The 20,672-nt window shown below is 39.7% G+C and overlaps 2 protein-coding genes across 10 annotated transcripts in view; one reads left to right on the top strand and one right to left on the bottom strand.

Annotated features, from left to right (window-relative positions):
- ANKRD45 (ankyrin repeat domain 45) overlaps positions 1-20,672 on the top strand; it is a 76,450-nt gene that overhangs the window by 36,359 nt on the left and 19,419 nt on the right. For 7 of the 9 annotated variants that reach the window (XM_070077134.2, XM_070077138.2, XM_070077135.2 and 4 more), the window contains one exon: positions 2,644-2,811. The exons of the other annotated variants lie outside the window; for them this stretch is intronic. In XM_070077134.2, the coding sequence (XP_069933235.1) occupies positions 2,644-2,811 (168 nt within the window). The remainder of the gene's footprint in view (positions 1-2,643; positions 2,812-20,672) is intronic. 9 annotated transcript variants of the gene reach the window in all.
- On the bottom strand, positions 7,257-8,641 carry TEX50 (testis expressed 50). Its single transcript, XM_008263791.5, has 2 exons — positions 8,318-8,641; positions 7,257-7,466 (listed from the first exon to the last, which is right to left on the bottom strand). The coding sequence occupies exons 1-2, from the start codon at positions 8,639-8,641 to the stop codon at positions 7,257-7,259; spliced, it is 534 nt and encodes a 177-aa protein (XP_008262013.1).

Genomic DNA, 20,672 nt, shown 5'->3' with positions numbered 1-20,672 from the left:
CTCAGGTTGCAGCTCAACCTGCTATACCACAATACTGGCCTCTATTATTGACTTTTTTTAAAAAAAGTTTTTATTTAATTTATTTGAGAATTAGAGTTACAGACAGTGAGAGGGAGAGACAGAGAGAAAGGTCTTCCGTGCGTTGATTCACTCTCCAAATGGCCACAACGGCCAGAGCTGCACTGATCTGAAGCCAGGAGCCAGGAGCCAGGAGCCAGGAGCTTCTTCCTGGTCTCCCACATGGGTGCAGGGCCCCAAGACTTGGGTCATCTTCTACTGCTTTCCCAGGCCATAGCAGAGAGCTGTACTGGAAGTGGAGCAGCCAGGATTAGAACCAGCGCCCATATTGGCATCTGGCACTGCAGACGGAGGATTAACCTACTGTGCCACAGCGCCGACCCTATTACTGACTTTTAATTTCATCCTTTGGGAGGTCTTTGAGTTATGGGGGCTTGCCCTCACAGATGGATTAATGCTGTTAAAAAAAAAAGGGTTTGTGGGAGTGAGTTCATTCTCTCTTGCTACCTTCACACATGTGAGGACATAACAAGAAGACCCACACCAGATGTTGGTGCCTTGGTCTTGAACTCCTTAGATCCCAGAATGATGAGAGGTAAATCTCTGTTTTTTTAGATTTACTCAGTCTGTGGTATTCTCTCACAGCAACACAAATGGACTAAGACAGTAGGGAATCAAAGCATAATTAAATACCCAGAGCAGTCTCTGTCTCAGTGTTTTTCAATATTTTGCTTATTATGATACTTTAAAAAGTTAAGTCGGGTCACAAAGGGAAGATAATTCCAATTTTACTTGATCCTGAAGAAGTTCGTTCCATCTTCCTTTTGAGTCCTTTTTGACCCTTTTTTATCCCTTCTGGTTCTGATAATCAACAGTTTGGTCTAAGTTTGGCCCAGGATTGTGAGAATGTAGCAGATAGGTAGCTAAGAAGTTTCTGGAGGGAAGCAGAATCACTGTTCTCTCTTCTTTCCCTACTCTAATCGGAGAGAAACATGTGGGTGCTATTTCCTGCCCCTCATAAACCTGTCTGGCAACAGACCTGGGGTGAATCTTGCCGTGACCACTTACTGCCAGTGTGGCCGTGCGGAAGACATTGCTCTGTGACCTTTTTCTGTGCATACTTTAATGAGGTTCATACTACCTACCTCATGGAGTTATTGGAAGGACTAAGTGAAGTACACATAAAGAACCTAGAACTCCATAGATTCAGCCCATGTTGGTTCATTTTCTTGTTCAACTCTTCCTGTAGTATGTAGTATAAGGGCAATTCCAAACATTCGTGGAATATGTTTTCTGTTATATGTGGAAGTTTATATATATATATATATGTATTTATATAAAGACAAACAGAGAGAGTATAAGAAGTGTGTAGATATCATATTTTGGTGTATAGATAGTTATAAGTATTGTCTTCACTGAGTTATACCATCTACATAATAATATACCCTTCTTTTCTCACTATGTGATCATTGTCATGAATCTGTTAAAAGATTTTAATATTTAAAAATATTTAATAATATTTATAATATATTTAATAATATTATTTAAAATATTATTTTTAAAAAATAGTAAAGGGGCCAATGTTGTGGCTTAGTGGATTAAGCCCAGATGGCCATAATTTTTGATGATTGATTGATTGATTTCAAAGTCAGAGTTATAGAGGAAGAGACACAGAGAGAGATCTTCTATCCTCTGGTTTACTCCCCAGATGACTGCAATGGCCAGGGATGGCCAGGCGGACGCCAGGAGCCAGGAGCTTCTTCGGGGTCTCCCACATGGGTACAGCATCCCAAGTACTTGGGTCATCCCCTGCTGCTTTCCCAGGCCATTGCTAGGGAGTGGGATTGAATGTGGAGCAGCTGGGACACAAACCTGGCATGCATGTAGGATGCTGGCAATGCAGGTAGCAGCATTACCCACTAGATCACCACGCCACACTGGCCCTGTGATTCAGTTTTAAAAAGTTTTTGGGAAATAGAATAAGTTTATTTTTATGCAAAAAATTTTTTGAAATCCAAACTTAATGAGAGGTCTTCAAAAAGCTCAAGGAAAATGCGTACAATGGAAAAGCTGTGAACCTTTTGAAACACTTTGGTAAGATGAGGATGATAGTTGTGCCACCCTGTGGTTTTTATAAAACTAAAGAGGTTTACTATAAGTAAATTATATCGAATTGTCCCTGGCCCATAGTAATTATTTAATATGTGATCACCATTAGTGCATAAAATAATGTATGGGTGCTTCTTAGCTTATGATAGAATCATGACCTGATAAACCCATCATGAATGAAAATATTGTGAGTGGAAAAATTTACTTAATATACCCAACCTACTGAACTCAGAGCTCAGCGGCGTGGTATGCTGTAGTGTACTGATTGCTCACCCTCATGATAGCATGACTTACCGAGAGCTGCAGCTCGCTGCCACTGCCAGCATTCACGAGAGAGTAACTTACGGCCTATTGCTAGACAAAGAAAAGACAAAATTCTCTATTCAAAGTATGGTTTCTACTGACGGCATATGGATTTTACTCCATCAAGAAGTTAAAAAAATCTAAAGTCTAGCCATCATAAGTTGGGGACTGTGGTATTATGTTTTATTTGACCATCTTAATTCTGATGTTTAGGGTACACACTCTTGCACTGTGCTGCAGCCTGGGGCCGTTTGGAAACTTTGAAAGCCCTGGTGGAACTGGATGTCGATATAGAAGCTTTGAACTTCCGCGAAGAAAAAGCTCGAGATGTTGCAGCTCGGTATTCCCAGACGGAGTGTGTTGAATTCCTGGACTGGGCAGGTAAGGAAGCTCGCAAGGTGTCAGCAAACTGACTGATGTGGTGGATTGTTCTCCCCTGGGTAACAGACTTTGTCTTGATAGAGTGAAGAGGTAATTGATATTTTCACCTTCCATCGGGATGTTTGATTTGTAGCCACAACGATACTCACTATTGGCACTAACATGAAATCTGCCTTTCTTTTTTTATTTTGCTATTGGCTTAAAACATTTACTTTTCAAATGCCCACAACAGCCAGGGCAAGGTAGGGCTGAAGCCAGGAGACAGGAACTCAGTCTCCCTCAACACCCAAGAACAGGGCCCAGGTTACCACGTTCACTGGGGAGACTGACACTAAACTCTGTGTGGACGAAAGATACACCCCCAAGGAAACCCTTATTCATCTCAGAGCCACACATCTCTCCCTATGAAATGCAGCAGACCAGTCCACTATGTCACTCATAGACATAGCTGACAATGATTAAAAGAAATCACTCAGAGACTACACTCTTGGGCTCACCTAGAACCAAAGCCAAAGTAACAGGCCAAGTGATGTCCTGCATTTCAGCTAAACTGTAAACTCCTTTTTAATAAAACCTACTTCATAAATAAGATCATCAGATGTCCCATAATGGCCACAAAAAATCAAATATTTAGGAATAAATTTAACCAAAGGAGTGAAAGATCTCTACAATGAAAGTTATAAAATATTGATGAAAAAAATTAGCAAGGCCACCAAACAATGGAAAGATATTCCTTTCTCATGGATTAGAGGAATCAGTATCATTACAATGTCTATACTATTTAAGCAATCTACAGATTCAGTGCAATCCATATCAAAATATCAATGACATTTTTTGCAGAATTAGAAAAGACAATCTTAAAATTCATATGGAGGCACAAACGACCCAGAATAGCCGGAGATCCTGATAGAAAACAAACTAAACAAACAAGCAAACAAACAAAAAACAAGTAAGCAGGAGACATCAAAATACCTGACTTCAAGGCATACTACAAAGCTTTAATAATTAAAACAGCAGGATTCTGGCATAAAAACCTACACATAGGTCAGTGGAACAGAAGAAAGAGCCTAGAAATTAATTCATGTATATACAGCCAACTGATTAATTTATTTATTTGAAATATTTACTTATTTGAAAGAGCTATGGATAGAGAGGGTGATCTTCCATCTACCGGTTCACTCCTCAGATGGCTGCCATGGCCAGCTGAGTCAGGCTGAAGCCAGGAGCCAGGGGCTTCTTCCGGGTTTCCTGCATGGGTGGCAGAGGCTCAAACACTTAGGCTACCATCTGCTACTTTTCCCAGACCACGAACAGGGAGCTGGATTGGAAGTGGAGCAGCTGGGACATGAACTAGCACCCATATTGGATGCTGGTGTCGCAGATGGTAGCTTTACCTGCTAGGCCACAACACCAGCCCCAGCCAACTGATTTTTGACAGAAATGTTCACACCATACATTGGAGTAAGGATAATCTCTTCAACAAATGATCCTGAGATATGGATATATGTATCCATAACTCTCACCATATACAAAAATCAACTCAAGATGACTCAAAGACATAGAATCAAGACCTAAAACTATGAAGAAAATGTAGGGGACACACTCCAAGACATTGGTGTCGGGGATGACTTCTTAAGATAAGACTCCCAAAGCACAGGCAACAAAAGCAAACTAAGCGAGTGAGACACAGCAAAGGAAGTAATCAACAGAATGAAGAGACATCCAACAGAATGGGAAAAAAGTATTTGCAAGCTACCCATCGACAAAGGATTAATATCTGGAGTATATTAGCAACTTAAAAGACTCAACAGCAAAAACTAACCAATCCAGATAAGAAATGAACGAAGGATGTCAATAGACAGTTTATCAAAAGAAGAAATACAAATGGCCAACAAATATTTGAAAAATGCTCAACATCACTACTGTCAGGGAAATGCTAATCAAAACTACAAAGAGATATCGCCTCACCCCTGTCAGCATGGGTGAAATCCAAGAGACAAGAGTAACAAATGCTGGCGAGGATGTGGACAAAGGAGAACATTTATACACTGTTGGTGGGAATGTGAATTAGTGCAGCCACTGTGAAAAATAGTGTGGCGTTTCCTAGAAAACTAAAAATGGACTTGACATATAACCCAGCAATCCAGTATATACCCAAAAGATTGAACACGTTGTATCAAAGAGATCCCTGCATCATCATGTTTATAGCAGCTGTGTTCAGTGTCCATTATCAGATGAATGGATGAAGAAAATGTGGTATATTTACACAATGGAATATTATTCAGCTATAACAAAGAATGAAATTCTATCATTTGCACAAAATGTATGCAACTGGAGAGCATGATGTTGAATGAAATAAGCCAGACACAGAAAGGCAAATACTACATGTTCTCCCATATATGTGGGAGTTAAAATTTTAAAACAATTTAAAAAAAGAAAGAAATGCCTATATCAGTATTGCAGCAAATATAGTGTTGTCAGTCTTTGTTTTATGCTTTTGTCAACCCAGTGGTTAAGAATGTTGTATTACTATGTTTCTAATGATCTGTAATTACTTTAACATTTACTGTATATGGGTGAGATGGTCATCTTTCCTTTCAATTATTGTTTATAGCTCTTGGCTATATTTTCACTGAACTAGAGTATTGTTGATTTTTAGTTATTGACGTTTTTATTTGATGGAGCATTAAACCCTTGATTGTAATGTAAAATAAAAATATGTTGACTCAAATCTTAAAGAAAGAAGGGGGAGAAGAGAGTAGGAGGGAGAAAAGTAGGGAGGGAATATAATTAAATTCTTGAAATGTATCTATGAACTATATTGAATCTAATAAGCTAAAACTAATACAATGGAAATTTTTGTACTAATTTAATACTCCTCTGCTAATTTTTCTTTGGAAAATGCAGTAACCATTCTTCTTAAAATTGAAGTGTCTTTACCAGGGGATTCCAATTCAATCCCATCAAGGTGGCATGTACCAATGCCATCTCACTAGTCCAAGTGATCAATTTCAGTTCACAATTGATCATAATGATAGGACTAGAGTCAAAGGGATCACATTAACAAGACTAGTGTCTGAAAATACTAACCGATAGAATTAAAAAGGGAGAGAACGATCCAACATGGGAAGCGGGATACACAGCAGACTTACAGAATGGCAGATGTCCTAAACAGCACTCTGGCCTCAGAATCAGCCCTTAAGGCATTCGGATCCAGCTGAAGAGCCCATGAGAGTATTTCAGGCAAGGAAAGCCAAGACACTCTGGCAAAAAAAAAAAAAAAAAAAAAGAAAAAGAAAAAGAAAAAAACCTAAATGAAAGATCTCTGTGAGTGAGATCCCAGTGGAAAGAACAGGTCATCAAAGAAGGAGGTACCTTTCTCTGAAGGGAGGAGAGAACTTCCACTTTGACTATGACCTTGTCTAAATATGATCAGAGTCAGCGAACTCAAAAGGCATCCATAGCCTTGGCAACTCATGACAAGAGCCTAGGGTGATTACTGATGCCATAAACAAGAGTGTCAATTTGTTAAGTCAACAACAGGAGTCACTGTGCACTTACTACTCATGTGGGATCTGTCCTTAATGTGCTGTACATTGTGAATTAATGCTATAACTAGTACTCAAACAGTATTTTTCACTTTGTGTTTCTATGTGGGTACAAACTGTTGAAATCTTTACTTAATATATACTAAACTGATCTTCTGTATATAAGGAGAATTGAAAATGAATCTTGATGTGAATGGAAGGGGAGAGGGAGTGGGAAAGGGGAGGGTTGCGGGTGGGAGGGAAGTTATGGGGGGGGGAAGCCATTGTAATACATAAGCTGTACTTTGGAAATTTATATTCATTAAATAAAAGTTAAAAAAATTGAAGTGTCTTACCAACAGAAGCCCGAAATTTTAAAAATGTTGAATTGTAATTCTTCATTGACTATATTGAAAATAGGAAAATTTATACTTTTAAAAAATAATCTATTTCATAATATTTCCATGCTATTTTAGCCAATCTGAGATGGGAAACTAAAATTTTCCTGTGGCCATTAAATTTGCTCAGGAAAATAAGAAAAATCACGGATACTATTTGAATCAGAGGTTTATTGAAACACTAAACTACGCATGTGTTCTACAGACTGGTTAATGATTAGTGATCTAACACATTAAAAAGAGCAATGATCGTAATCTAAGACAGTAGAAAGAACAAAATCTTTAAACAGCAGTGATAGCACACAGTCTTTTCCCCAGGACTCTCGTTTAGATATGGGATCTTTTTAGTTGAACGGATATAACATTTCAACTCAGTTTTCTTTGGAAAATATCAGTAAAGATTGTGGCACAAAAATTACAAAGTCTCAAAAAAACCATCTCCACGCTTTGATGAGTGCTCTCAGTAGATTTCTCTTGGAATCTCCACATCTGACTGAGCTGTATTTGCATATGTGTCTGTTTAGTGTCCTACGGCTCCTCCTTCACTCTTCTTCTTCTTTAATTTGCGGTACTTAACTTTCTTAGAGGGCGAGCGCTGGGACACCTGGTTCAGGTACTTAGTCATCATTGATGTCGTAGCCACCAGTTTGCAGAGTATTTGGTCAATGTCATAAATGGATGGACTTTGTAGATCATTGCCACTTTTTCCCAAGGGGACTTGTTCTTTCATCTAGCAGGAAGGAAACAAACAATAATGGATTTTATCTTACTGTAGCTCAAATTGAATTTGTATTCTGAATACATATACTTAAGCTGAATTAGAACAGCTTACATTGATTACTTATACAAAAGGAAGGCTACTATGGAAGAGAGATTTAAGTGCAGGAGAAATACTCTTCTGTATATATCCCACATAAAATTAGTTGATCATTATTAGTGAACTTTAATTAGTGCTTTCTATGGTTAGAGCAATCTGCTGGGAGAAATGATTTGAATTTTGGCAAAATGTTTTCATTTACCGAGCAACCATAGTCATTTATTAATACTTACTTGTTCTGAAGTTCTATGAGGTTTTTTGGTTTGTTTTTTTCAAGATTGCCTCAAACTGTGGTGCCATCTATTGGCAAACTGGCAAATCAGTTCAAGAACTCTATTTCCCAAATAGTTATCGTAATGTTAGAAGTTAGTTTACAGTCTGTTTAAACAATAGCTTTCATCTCTAGACTTGGAATGAATTTAAGAGATCTCTTCCAGTCCTTCATTTTGTAGACGAGGCAGTTGAGAAAGTTCAAATGACTTACCCAAGGACACAGACTGATAGCTTCACTTCCTATGTATTTACTCATTGTGGCTTGCTACTTTTTTGGGTGTGTTTTGTAGCTAGATGATTTTAAGGACCTGCTAATTTAATATTTATTTGTCAAGCACTTAGTACTGGCAAGACACTCTATAGACACTGGGGATGAATGGGGAGAGGGAGAAGGCTACAAACAAGAACAAAGTTTCCCGCAAAGACATTGATAATCTTACGTTCTAAACACTGAGATTCTATAACTATTTCAATTTGCATCAATAATTCACCTTTTTTTTGTGTTTCTTCCATTTCATCCACAAGTAGTGGGCAGATAAAACCGACAGGATTAAAAAGAGAGTTTGTGCTAAGATAGAAGTGACGTGTAAGCAACTCTGAAATACGTCCATGTTAGCAAAGTTGCAGCATAGTTTGTTCAGCGGGAAGGGTAGACAGTGAGATGGAGAAGGCTTAACTTTCAGGTAATACACTTCTTCTGGAAAAATCTCCCATCCAACCTTTGTCCAGGTAGTCCCATCACAAATGCAGAAGGTCTCCCTACAGAAGCAGATAAACAACAAAGGAAGAATCAGGGCCAGTCTCTGATTACACATCTATTTTCATCAATTGGAGAAACAATCTACAGCTAAAAAATTGGTCAAAGAGCAGAAAAATGTCTGAGTATTAGGTAATATGGTTCATCAAAGTATTTCAGGTACTCTTGCAAGTCAGCAAAATATACCCAGTGAAATATACATGGATGACCACTGTAACATAGTGACATCATAATGAACCACATTGGAACTAAAAGCTGTCTTTTAACCAATCACCTTAGGTTTTGTAGAGATACTTCTTAACAAAATAGTTTGAGTTTCTTTACTTTTCTTAAAAGTGAAGATTATTAATATTTTGCTAGCTAATATTCAAATTGTATTCATACTAATAAAATTTCATGGAAACAGTTTGCTCATATCTCTTCCAACCCTTCTTCTGGACTATGGCAGTTACACATTTATTTGATAAGTAACTACTATTTCACCCATCCTAGCATCTGCTTCTATTTTCTCATTATAGAATGTCCTTCCCTTCAAACAGTTCAACGAGTATCAAGTGTAGCAGATAGGAGCTCTGTCTGTCTTTCTCTTTCTACCTTTCAAATAAATAAATAATTTAGGGAAAAAAAGATGGGACACAGGTCTTGCCATTACAGAGTTTAAAATTTATTTATTTATTATAAAGATTTACTTATCTGAAAGGTATAGTAGGGACTGGCACTGTGGCATAGCAAATAAAGCTGCCGCTTACAGTGCCAGCATCCCATAAGGGAGCTGGTTCGAGTTCTAGCTGCTCCACTTCTGATCCAGCTCTCTGCTATGGCCTGGGAAAGCAGTAGAAGGTGGCCCAAGTCCTTGGGTCCCTGCACCCACATGGGAGACCCAAAAGAAGCCCCTGGCTCCTGTCTTCGGATTGGCACAGCTCCGGCTGTTGCGGCCATTTGGGGGGTAAACTAGCGGATGGAGGGCCTGTCTCTCTGCCTCTGCTTCTCTGTAACTCTGCCTTTCAAATAAATAAATGCTTAAAAACAAACAAACAAAAAAGAAAGTTATAGTTACAGAGAGGGAGGGAGAGATCTTCCATTTGCTGGTTCACTTCCCAATTGGCTGCAGCAGCCAGAGCTGGGCTGATCTGAAGCCAGGAGCCAGGAGGTTCTTGGGGGTCTTCCACGTGAGTGCAGGGCCCCAAGCACTTGAGGCGTTTTCTGCTGCTTTCCCAGGCATATCATCAGGGAGCTGGGTTGGAAGTGGAGCAGCTGGTACTTGAACTGACTCCCTTATGGGCTGCCAGTACTGCAGGTGGCGGCTTTACCCTCTACACCACAGGGCCGGCCCTAGAGTTTACAGTTTAGGGGCGAAGGCAAACACCAAGATACTAATAATTCGAAACTGGAGCAAAATGAGAACTAAGGAAAATTGTAAACATGTAATGGTTGACAGAACAGCAAATTTTACCTAGGATCATTGGGACGTTTTACAGAATATTTGAGTGAGTATTTAAGAACAAGTAGGATTTTGGTTGGTAGCCATACAGAAAGGGCATCTCAGGTCAAAGAATTGTAATAAGCCAAAAATTATGTATAAGCATTCAGACAAAAAAATTCTTATTCAGTGCCTACTATGTGCTACATATTGTTCTGGGAGCTCTAAATCTATGTGTGTCTCTCTGAGAAGAGCTATGCAGAAAAATAGGGAAAGGGGGTGGTAAATTGACATAAAGTGAATGAGTGTGTGTGTTATTTTCTAGAGGGATCTAGGAGAGGTGTGTTTGATAAGGTGACGTTTGAGCAGAGAGATCTGAAAAAAAAAAAAACGGAAGGAGGGAGTCATGTTAATTGGGGGCAGAAGGAATAGGAAGTGAATAATGGAATAATAGATGAGCCTGGAAAGATAGTTTGTGGCTAGGTTGATTTTGGAGGCCTCTGTATTTTTTTCAGTAGAAAAAGCAAGTAATTTATAGAGTTTTGAGAAGCAAGTGACATCATAAACTTACTGAGTGCTTTCCTGACTGCCAGGCACCGAACCAAGGTCTTGGCATGCATTGTACTATATTTTGCATTATGCCATATAACTGTACACCATATCCTACATTATTTCATGCTCTCTACTGTAATATATATTTTATCTTGTGCACTGTAGTCCTCACAGCAACTCTATGAGGAGGTACTAAAATAGTTTCATTTTATAGATGAGGAAAGTGAGGTCAAAGTAGTTAAGCTATTATGCCAGCAAGAGAATGCTTGCAGTAATCTTCCTGCACCTACTCACCTAAAACAGGTTAAGTGCTTTCAGTAAAAACAGTGTGCATGATAGGCAAATGCAGTTTCCTGACAAGTCTCTTTTCTAATACATTTCTCCTCTTCACTCCATCCTGTATTGAAATTCTGGATTCACCAGATTCCAAATCACCCTACTAGTGCAGCCAAAACCCAAACCTTGGATTTCAATTTAGGACATTAATTCTGCTTGTGATCTGAATGATGGGATTAAACGTATGAGAGCTCAGAGCAAGAAGACCAATTTAGCTGGAACATAATTATTAATTCTAACTGAGGTATAGGTCTGTATTCAGTTACAGAAGGTGATTTTATTATGTCTACTTTACAGATAGGGAAATGAGGCTTAAAGAGATTGTTAGATTGTTACAGATGACACAACGGAGCTTTAGAATGATTTCTTTTCTTTCTTTCTTTTCTTTTTCTTTTTTTTTTTTTTTTTGACAGGCAGAGTGGACAGTGAGAGAGAGAGACAGAGAAAGATCTTCCTTTGCCGTTGGTTCACCCTCCAATGGCCGCCGCGGCCGGCGCGCTGCGGCCAGCGCACCGCGCTGATCCGATGGCAGGAGCCAGGTACTTCTCCTGGTCTCCCATGGGGTGCAGGGCCCAAGCACTTGGGCCATCCTCCACTGCACTCCTGGGCCACAGCAGAGAGCTGGCCTGGAAGAGGGGCAACCGGGACAGAATCTGGCACCCCGACCGGGACTAGAACCCGGTGTGCCGGCGCCACAAGGCGGAGGATTAGGCTAGTGAGCCGAGGCGCAGGCCTAGAATGATTTCATCAAGTCTCTCCAGTGTTCCTGTTTGGATTGTCATGAGATTGTGTATAGCAACTGTGGTGGGTTGAATAAGGGCCCAAAAGATCCTAATCACTAGGATCTTTGAATGTTATGTGACAAAAGGGACATCGTGGATGTGATTAAGGATCTTGAAATGTAGAGATTATCTTTGTCCACGTGGGTTCCAATTTAATCACAAATGCTCTTATGATAGGGAAGTGGATAGGTATTTGACACAGAAGAGGAAGTGAGATGATGTTGGGAGTAGAGACTTGGAGATGTACTTTGAAGGAACTGAGGTAGGGTCACAAGGCAAGGAATGCAAGCAGTGTCTAGCAGCTGAAAAAGACAAGGAACAGATCATCCTCCTCTCAGAATTTCCAGAAGGAATCAGCCCTGCTCCCACCTTGACTTTGGCTCAGTGAAACTGATTTCTGATGTCTGGCTTCCAAAACTTCATAGATCATTGGTTTTTTTTTTTTTTTTTTTTTTTTTTTTTTTTGTTTTGTTTTGTTTTGTTTTGTTTTGTTTTTTCCAGGCAGAGTGGACAGTGAGAGAGAGAGAGACAGAGAGAAAGGTCTTCCTTTTGCCGTTGGTTCACCCTCTAATGGCCGCCGCGCGCTGATCTGAAGGCAGGAGCCAGGTGCTTCTCCTGGTCTCCCATGGGGTGCAGGGTCCAAGCACTTGGGCCATCCTCCACTGCACTCCCGGGCCACAGCAGAGGGCTGGACTGGAAGAGGGGTAACCGGGACAGAATCCGGCGCCCCAACCAGGACTAGAACCTGGTGTGCCGGCACCGCAAGGTGGAGGATTAGCCTAGTGAGCCGCGGCACCAGCCATCATTGTTGTTTTAATCCTTTAAGTTTGCAGTAATTTATTATAGCAGATAAGGAGAACTGATTGTTTTTTTTTGGAACTTAGAAATGGGTTGCTGCTATAACACATACCTAAAAATGTGGAAGTGGCTTTGAAATTGGATAATGAATGGATGGCTGGAAAAATATTGAGGTGCAAGGCAGAAAAAAGCCTAGCTTGTCTTGAACAGTCTGTTGGCAGAAGTACAGACTTTACAGACGGTACTGTTGAGAGCTCAGAAGGAAATGAGGAGCATGGTAAGCAAAGCTGAAGTTAAAGGTATGTAAATTATCATAAACAGAATGCTGGTGGAAGGATGAAGTGCTGCCAGTGAAGGAGCAGAAGGAGTGAACGTATTATCAGAAACTGAAGGTGAAGCAGTTTTGTTCCACCATGAAGAAAGCTTAGCTGAATTGTGTCCTGTCGTTATGTGGAAGACAGAACTAGTAAGGATGAATTTAGATGTTTAGCTGAAGAGATTTCCAAGCAAAGTGTTGGAGGCATGACCTGGTTTCTTCTTGCTGCTTATAGTGAAATGTGAGAAGACAGAGATAAATCGAGGGAATATCTGTTAAGAAAAAGGGAAATGGGACTTGATGATTTGGGAAATTCTCGGTCTATCAAGAATGCAAAAGATGCTACAATTTAGAGGCTCACGACCAAGAAAGTGGCTCTAGAGAGAAAGCCAAGGACGTTGCCTGTACAGATTTCTGGGAGTGCTGAAGAGAATAGGTACATGATTCATGGACCCTCTCAGCCATCTCAGTAGGAGTCAGGAAGAGAAATGAGATTATCCACAGAAGACTTGTGTGTAATGGAGTGGACCTCTGTGACATGCAGGGAGACTCTCAGGTTTTTAGGAATGTCTTACCAGCAGAAACACCAGGTTGGACAAAGGAACGTAGAGAGGCCAAAATGAAACAAGGATGCTGGCCCCCAAAACTCTACAGGCAGGAAACAGAATGATAAAACTGTGCAGCTGCAGACATATGATATCATTCATGGAAAAGGAAGGATGACTCAGAGGGCAAAGCCTCAGGACAGCAAGGCATAGTCTGAAACCACAAAGGATTATTGCCAGGCCTTAAAATCTAATGGCATTTGCCCTGCTGTATTTCAGAGTTTTTTGGGGACTGACGAGAAGAGAGAAAGATATATACTTTATTTGTTGGTTTACTCCTTAAATACAGCCAAAGGTTGAGGCTAGGCTAGGCTGGAACCAGGAGCCCAGTCAAAGGTCTCCTACATGAGAAGCAGGGACCCAAGTACTTGAGCTATCACCTGTTACCTTCTTGGGTGTGCATTAACAGGAAGCTAGAATTAGGAACATTGCCAGAACTTAACCCCAGACAATCTGATATGAGCATCTCAGCTGGTATCCCAGTTCCCAGGTTGAATGCCCAGACACTGTTCAGTCTCTCTATGCCTAGCTTATTTCATTTAACATAATGTCCTCCAGTTCCACCTATGTCACCACAAATGATAGAATTTTGTCCTTTTGAACGGCTGAATGATATTCTATCATGTGTATCATATTTTGAGAACACATTTATCTGCTGGTGAACATCTCATTTGATTCAGTGTTTTGGTTGTTGTAAGGAGGCAATAAACATATGAGTGCAAGTATCTTTTTGATGTAACAATCTCATTTCCCTTGCATAGACACCCAGTCCTGGGAGTGCTGGATCGTATGGTAGATCTATTTTCAGTTTACATTTTTTGATGGACAGGTAATGTTTATACATTTTATGGGCTCTTTTGCAATATTTCAACATAGGTATTTGATCAAGAACTGATTGAATCAGGCAATTAGCACTCCTGTTTCTTTTTTGTGTTTTGAGCCTACTACATCTTCTTTGCCAGTTCGTTATACAGCATATAATGCATTATTTGAATTCTATGTGCTGTAGAGTGATAGAATTTTTAGTTCTATCTGTGTTTTGGCACTCACTATCCAAACTATGTCCCCTCCTCACACCGTTCCAGCTTCAAGTAATCACTATTTTAAGTTCAGATTGACTTTTTAAAAACTTCCATGAGTGAGATTATACAGCATCTGTCTTTTCATGTCTTCCGTGAATGGGGGAGGGCAGGTTACTCTTTGATAATCTGATATCATTTCCTTTGGAAATGTACCCAGAAGTGGGACAGCTGGGTCATTTGATCCAGTTTCAGCTTTGTGAGGAAGCTCTGTATGGGTCTCCACCATGGCTGTGCTAACTTGCACTCCCCCCAACAGTGTATAAGGATTCCCTTTCCTCCACTTCCTTGCCAACCTTTTTTCCTTTTTGTCTTTTTGATTATTATCTGGGATGAGATAGATAGTTCTTGTATTTTTGATTTGCATTTCCCTGGTGATTAGTGATGTTGAACACCTTTGCGTATCTTGACCACTTGTTTTATCTTTTGAGAAACGTCTATTCAGGTGATTTGCCCATTTTTAATTGAATTGTTGTTATTATTTTGCTTTTGAGTTAAGTTCCTTATATATTCTTGATATTAATCTGTTTTCAGATTAACAGTTTGCAAATACTTTCTCCTATTTGTAGGCTGTTTCTTCACTTTTTTGATAATTTCTTTTGCTTGCAGAATCTTTCAGTTTTGTTTTAAGACCATTTGTCTAGTTTTGACTTTGTGACCTGTGCTTTTTAGGTTCTTATCCAAAGATTAGCTTTTTGTCTCCAGATCTTGAAGTGTTTTGCCTATATTTTCTTCTAGTAATTTCATGGTTTTGGGTCTTACATCTGGGACTTTGATTCATTTTGAGTTGATTTTTGTATAGAGTGAGAGACAAGGGTCTCTGCATATATCTTCTTCTGCATATTTACATTCAGTTTGTCCAGCATCAGCATCATTTCTTGAAGAGACTGCCTTCCTCCAATGTGTATTCTTGACGTATTTATTGTAAAATGAATTAATTTCTGCATTTTCCATTTTGTTCCATTTACCTATGTGTCTTTTTATGTTGGGAACATGCTGCTTTGTTTACTATGGCTTTCTAGTGTGTTTTGATCAGATGTTGTGATGCCTCTCTTTTTATTATTACTGAGCTCAAGATTGCTTTGGCTATTCAGGGTCCTTTGTGGTCCCAAATGAATTTTGTGAGTTTTTTTTTTCTATTTTCATGAAGAATGTTGTTGGTATAACAACATTCATTCAATCAAACAATCAAAAATTCATGGAAAATTTGCATTATGGAAAAACTATGCATGGATTTCAAAAAGGTTTTTTGTATCCAAATGAACTTAACTTTTAACTCCATTTTCCATGAACTTTTTGTAGTCTCATATTTTGGTGGTGATGACGTTTAGTCTGTAGATCACTTTGAAGATTTATGCATTTATTTGAAAGTTAGAGTTATAGAGAAAAAGAGAGAGATACAGAGAGCTTCCATCTGCTGGTTTACTCCCCAAGTGGCTGCAACAGCCAGCTCTGGGCCAGGTTGAATCCAGGAGCCAGGAGCTTTTTCCAGGTTTCCCACGTGGGTAACAGGAGCCCAAGAACTTGGGCCATCTTCTAACGCTTTTCTTAGGCCATTAGCAGGCAGCTGGATTGGAAGCAGAGCAGTTGGGATATGAACCTGCACTCATATGGGATGCCAGTGTTGCAGGTGGTGGCTTTACTACTCCACAATGCTGACCCCTGTATATCACTTTGAATAGAATGGACATTTTAGCAATATTAATTTTTCTAAGTCATAAACATAGAATATTTTCCCATTTTTTGTGTGTTTTATAATTTTTTAAAGATTTATTTACTTATTTGAAAGTCAGAATTACACAGAGAGAAGAAGAGGCAGAGAGAGAGGAAGAGAGGGAGAGTGAGAGAGAGGTCTTCCATCTGCTGGTTCACTCCCCAATTGGCTGCAACAGCTAGAGCTGCGCCAATCCGAACTCAGGAGCCAAGAGCTTCTTCCGGGTCCTCCATGTGGGTGCAGAGGCCCAAGGACTTGGGCCATCTTCTACACCCCCCCCCCCCCCAGGCCATAACAGAGAACTGGATCAGAAGTGGAGCATCCGGGACTTGAACCAGCACCCACATGGGATGCTGGCACTGCAGGCGGTGCCTTTACCTGCTGCATCACAGCACTGGCCTCTATAATTTTTATTGTAGAGATATTTCACTTCCTTGACTAAATTTATTCCCCTTTTGGCGTGTGTGTAGTGAATGGAATTTATTTTGTGTGTTTAATTTAGAGAGAGAGAGTGAGTGAATGAGAAAGAACATGAAATCCCATCTGCTGGTTCACTCCCCCAATCCCTGCAACAGCTGTGGCTGGGCCAGGCTGAAGCTGGGAGCTAAAAATTCAATATTCATCTCTCATGTGGATAAGAGGAACCCAAGTTCTGGAGCCATCACCTGCTGCCTCCCTGGGTGCATGTCAGCAGAAAAATGGAAACAGGAGCAGGACACCAACCCAGGCACTCTGATATGGGGTGTGGGTGTCCCAAGTAGCATCTTTGACTTCTAGGACAAATGTGTTCCCCTAGGATTGCTTTCTTAATTTCTTTGCCATCAATTTTATTATTGGTGTATAAAAATGCCACATTTTTGTCTGTTAATTTAGTATAGTGCAATCTTCTTGTATGTAATTCCAACTGTTTTTGTTTTTGGTAGTCTTCAGGTTTTTCTACATATAAGATCATGTTATCTGCAAACAGGAATCATTTCACTTCCTGTTTTCCAATTTGGATCCCTTTTAATTCTTTCTCTTGCCCAATCACTCTAACTGACTTCTGATACTGTGTTGAATAGGAGTGGTGAAAGTGGACATCCTTGTTTTGTTCCAGACCTTTGAGGAAATGCTTTCAGTTTCATCCTGTTTGGCGTGATGTTTGCTGTGTGTTAGGCATAGCATTTATTGTGTTGTGATCTGCTCTTTTCAAATCTAATTTGTGGAGGGTCTTTTTTGTACAAAGGGATGCTGAATTTTATCAAACACAAGTGATGAGGTGATCATTTTTAAGATTTATTTACTAATTTGAAAGGCAGATTGACATCTGCCGGTGCACTCACCAAAATGTCTGCAATTGCCAGGACTGGTCCGGGCCAAAAGAAGGAGCCCTGCAATTCATCCTGGTCTCCCAGGTAGGTGGCAGGGGCCCAAGTACTTGGACCATCTTTTTCTGCTTTCCCAGGTACAGTAGCAGAGAAGCTGGATAGGAAGTGAAGCAGCCAGAATTTAAACAAGCCCTCTGATTTGGGATGCCAGGGTCATAGGCGGCAGCTTAACCCTCTGTGCCACAACACTGGCCCTGGGTGATTAAAATGATCTTGTCTTTCAGTCTGTTGATGTGCTGTATAATGTTGATTGATTTTTATCCTTGCCTCCCTGGATAAATTTCATTTGAAATGATGTAGTCTTTCTGATGTGCTGTTGGATTTGGTTTGCTAGTATTATGTTTAGAATTTTTGATCTATATTTTTCAAGGAATATTAGACTGTGGTCTTCTTTTTTGTTGTTGTTGTTTTGTCTTTGGTTTTTGTAGTAGGATAATGCTGGTCTTGTAGAATGTGTTTGTAGTGCTTCTTTTCTTTTCTTTTTTTTTTTAAGATTTTATTTATTTTATTTGAGAGTTAGAGTTACAGATAATGCGAGGGAAAGACAGAGAGAAAGGTCTTCCTCCCGTTGGTTCACTCCCCAGATGGCCACAACAGCTGGAGCTGTGCCGATCTGAAGCCAGGAGCCAGGAACTTCCTCCAGGTCTCCCACCCGGGTGCAGGGGCCCAAGCACTTGGGCCATCTCCTACTGCTTTCCCAGGCCATAGCAGAGAGCTGGATTGGAAGTGAAGCAGCTGGGTCTCAAACCGGCGCTCATATGGGATGCTGGCACTTCAGGCCAGGGCGTCAACCCGGTCTGCCACAGCACTGTCCCCTGTAGTGCTTCTTTTCTAATTTTTGGAGTAGTTTGAGAAAAATTGGAAGGAGACCTTTCTATAGAATTCAGAAGTGAAACCATCAGGTCTTGGACTATTTTTGTTGGCAGAGTTTTACTAGTGATTCGGTCTCCTATCTCATTATTGCTCAGTTCTGGTGTTCTTGGTCTTCATGATTACCTTGTGGTAGGTTAAATGTGTGAAATAATTTGTCCGTTTCTTCTAGATTTTGTTGGCATATGCTTGCTTATAGTGGTCTCTAATGACTGTATTTCTGGGGTGTGATTTGTAATGTCTTCTTTTTCATCTCTGATTGTGCTAATTTGGATCTTTTTTTTATTGGTTAGTCTTTGAAAGGCTTATCAATTTTATTTATCTTTTAAAAAATAACTATTTCACTGACACATGGTATGATTTAAGAAGATACATGGTATGATTTATTTTTTTAAAATTTGTTGAAGCTTGTTGTATGACCTAACATATTGTTTTTTTTTAATTTTATTTATTTGAAAGATAGACTTACAGAGAGAGGTAGAGAACAGAGAGAGAGGTCTTCCATCCGCTGGTTCACTCCCCAGATGGTCTCAATAGCCTGTGCCGATCCAAAGCCAGGAGCCAGGAGCTTCTTCCAGATCTCCCACGTGGGTGCAGGGGCCCAAGGGCTTGGGCCATCTTCTACTGCTTTCCCAGGCCATAGCAGAGAGCTGGATCAGAAGAGGAGAAGCCGGGACTAGAACCGGCGCCCATATGGGATGCTGACGCTTCAGGCAAGGGCTTTAACCCGCTGTGCCATGGCACCTGCTCCATAACATATTGTTTATCATGGGGGAATATTCTATGTGTTGATGAGAAGAATATGAATTCTTTAGCTGTTAGATGAAGTGTTATATAAATGTCTGTTGAGTCCATTTGCTCTATAGTATACTATAACTTCTGTGTTTCTTTATTGTTTTTTTTTTTCATTGATGAAAATGGGATTTTGAAATTGCCAGCTATTATTGCCTTGGAGTCTATCTTTTCCATTAAATCTAATAATGTTTGCTTTATATAATTGAGTGCTCCATGTCTGGATACGTGTATGTTTCTTTCAGTGAATATATGTGTACCTGTGAATTTTATTCTTTTGCGTGTTTTCATGATCGTAGTTACTCTCCTTTCACTTCCAAATGTAGGACTTCTTTAAGCATTTGTTGTAGGGCTAGTCTACTGATAAATGCCCTTCATTGTGCCTGTCATGGAAAGCCTTCATTTCTCTTTCATTTCTGAGGGCTAGCTTTGCTATTTTTTTTCTTTTAGGACTTTGAATATGCCATCCCATCACCTCGTGTTCTGTAAAGTTCCTACTGAGAAATCTGCTGTTTGTCTAATGAGAGTTCCCTTACATGTGAGTTGGTGTTTTCTCTTGATGTTTTTGGAAAGCTTTTTTTGTCTTTTTTTTCTTTTTGACATTCTGACTGTATAATTTAGTGAGGACGGTTTTTGGTTAAACCTTCTGGATGTGAATATCTACATCTTTCCCATGAGGGAAGTTTTCAGCAGTTATTCCATTGAATAGATTTTCTATGCCTTTCCCTTATCTTCACTTTCTGGAATCCCTATAATTTTAATATATTTATTCGTTTAATGGTATCTCTTAAGCTTGGAGATTTTGCTCACTCTTTTCCTTTTTTCTTTTTGTCTTAATGGGATGCTTCAAAAGACCTGTCTTCAGATTCATACATTCCTTCTTCTGCTTGATGTCGTCCATTGTTGAGGTCCTCAATTGCGTTTTTTATTTGCCTTGTTGAATTTTTCAGTTCCAAGTTCTTGTTTGGTTCTTTTTTCAGGATCTTTGTCTCTTTGTTTAATTTCTCCTTCATAGTGTGATTTCTCCTTCATATTGTGATTTCCTCCCTAATTTTGTTGAACTATCTGCCTGTAATCTCTAGTATCTAATTGAGTTTCCATAGAAACATTCTTTTCTATGCCTTTTTAGGCATTGTATCAGTAGTCTTTTCTTTGGCACCTGTTGCCAGGGACTATGTTCCCTTGTAAGTGTTACCTTGCTTATTCATAAAAAATATTTATGTATTTGGTGAATCAGTTGTCTCTATCAGTTTTAGAATCATATGGTTCTTTATGCAATAAAAGACCTTCTTTAAAGATGTCTTAAGGTGTTATTTAGGTAGGCTACATTGGCTTTGATTCCAGTTGTATGCTTGAGTGTGGTCTCCCTGTAGCATTTTCAACTATAATTTATGGTTTGGGGCATGGTACATGCGGTCGTGGTGTCTCTAAGGATTGTACAAGGAGGGTACTACAGTT

The sequence above is a fragment of the Oryctolagus cuniculus genome, chromosome 7 (genome assembly GCF_051225735.1).
Source record: "Oryctolagus cuniculus isolate XC-2025 breed Fujian yellow rabbit chromosome 7, ASM5122573v1, whole genome shotgun sequence".
Classification (NCBI taxonomy): domain Eukaryota; kingdom Metazoa; phylum Chordata; class Mammalia; order Lagomorpha; family Leporidae; genus Oryctolagus; species Oryctolagus cuniculus.
This window is presented reverse-complemented; position numbering and strand designations above follow the sequence as displayed.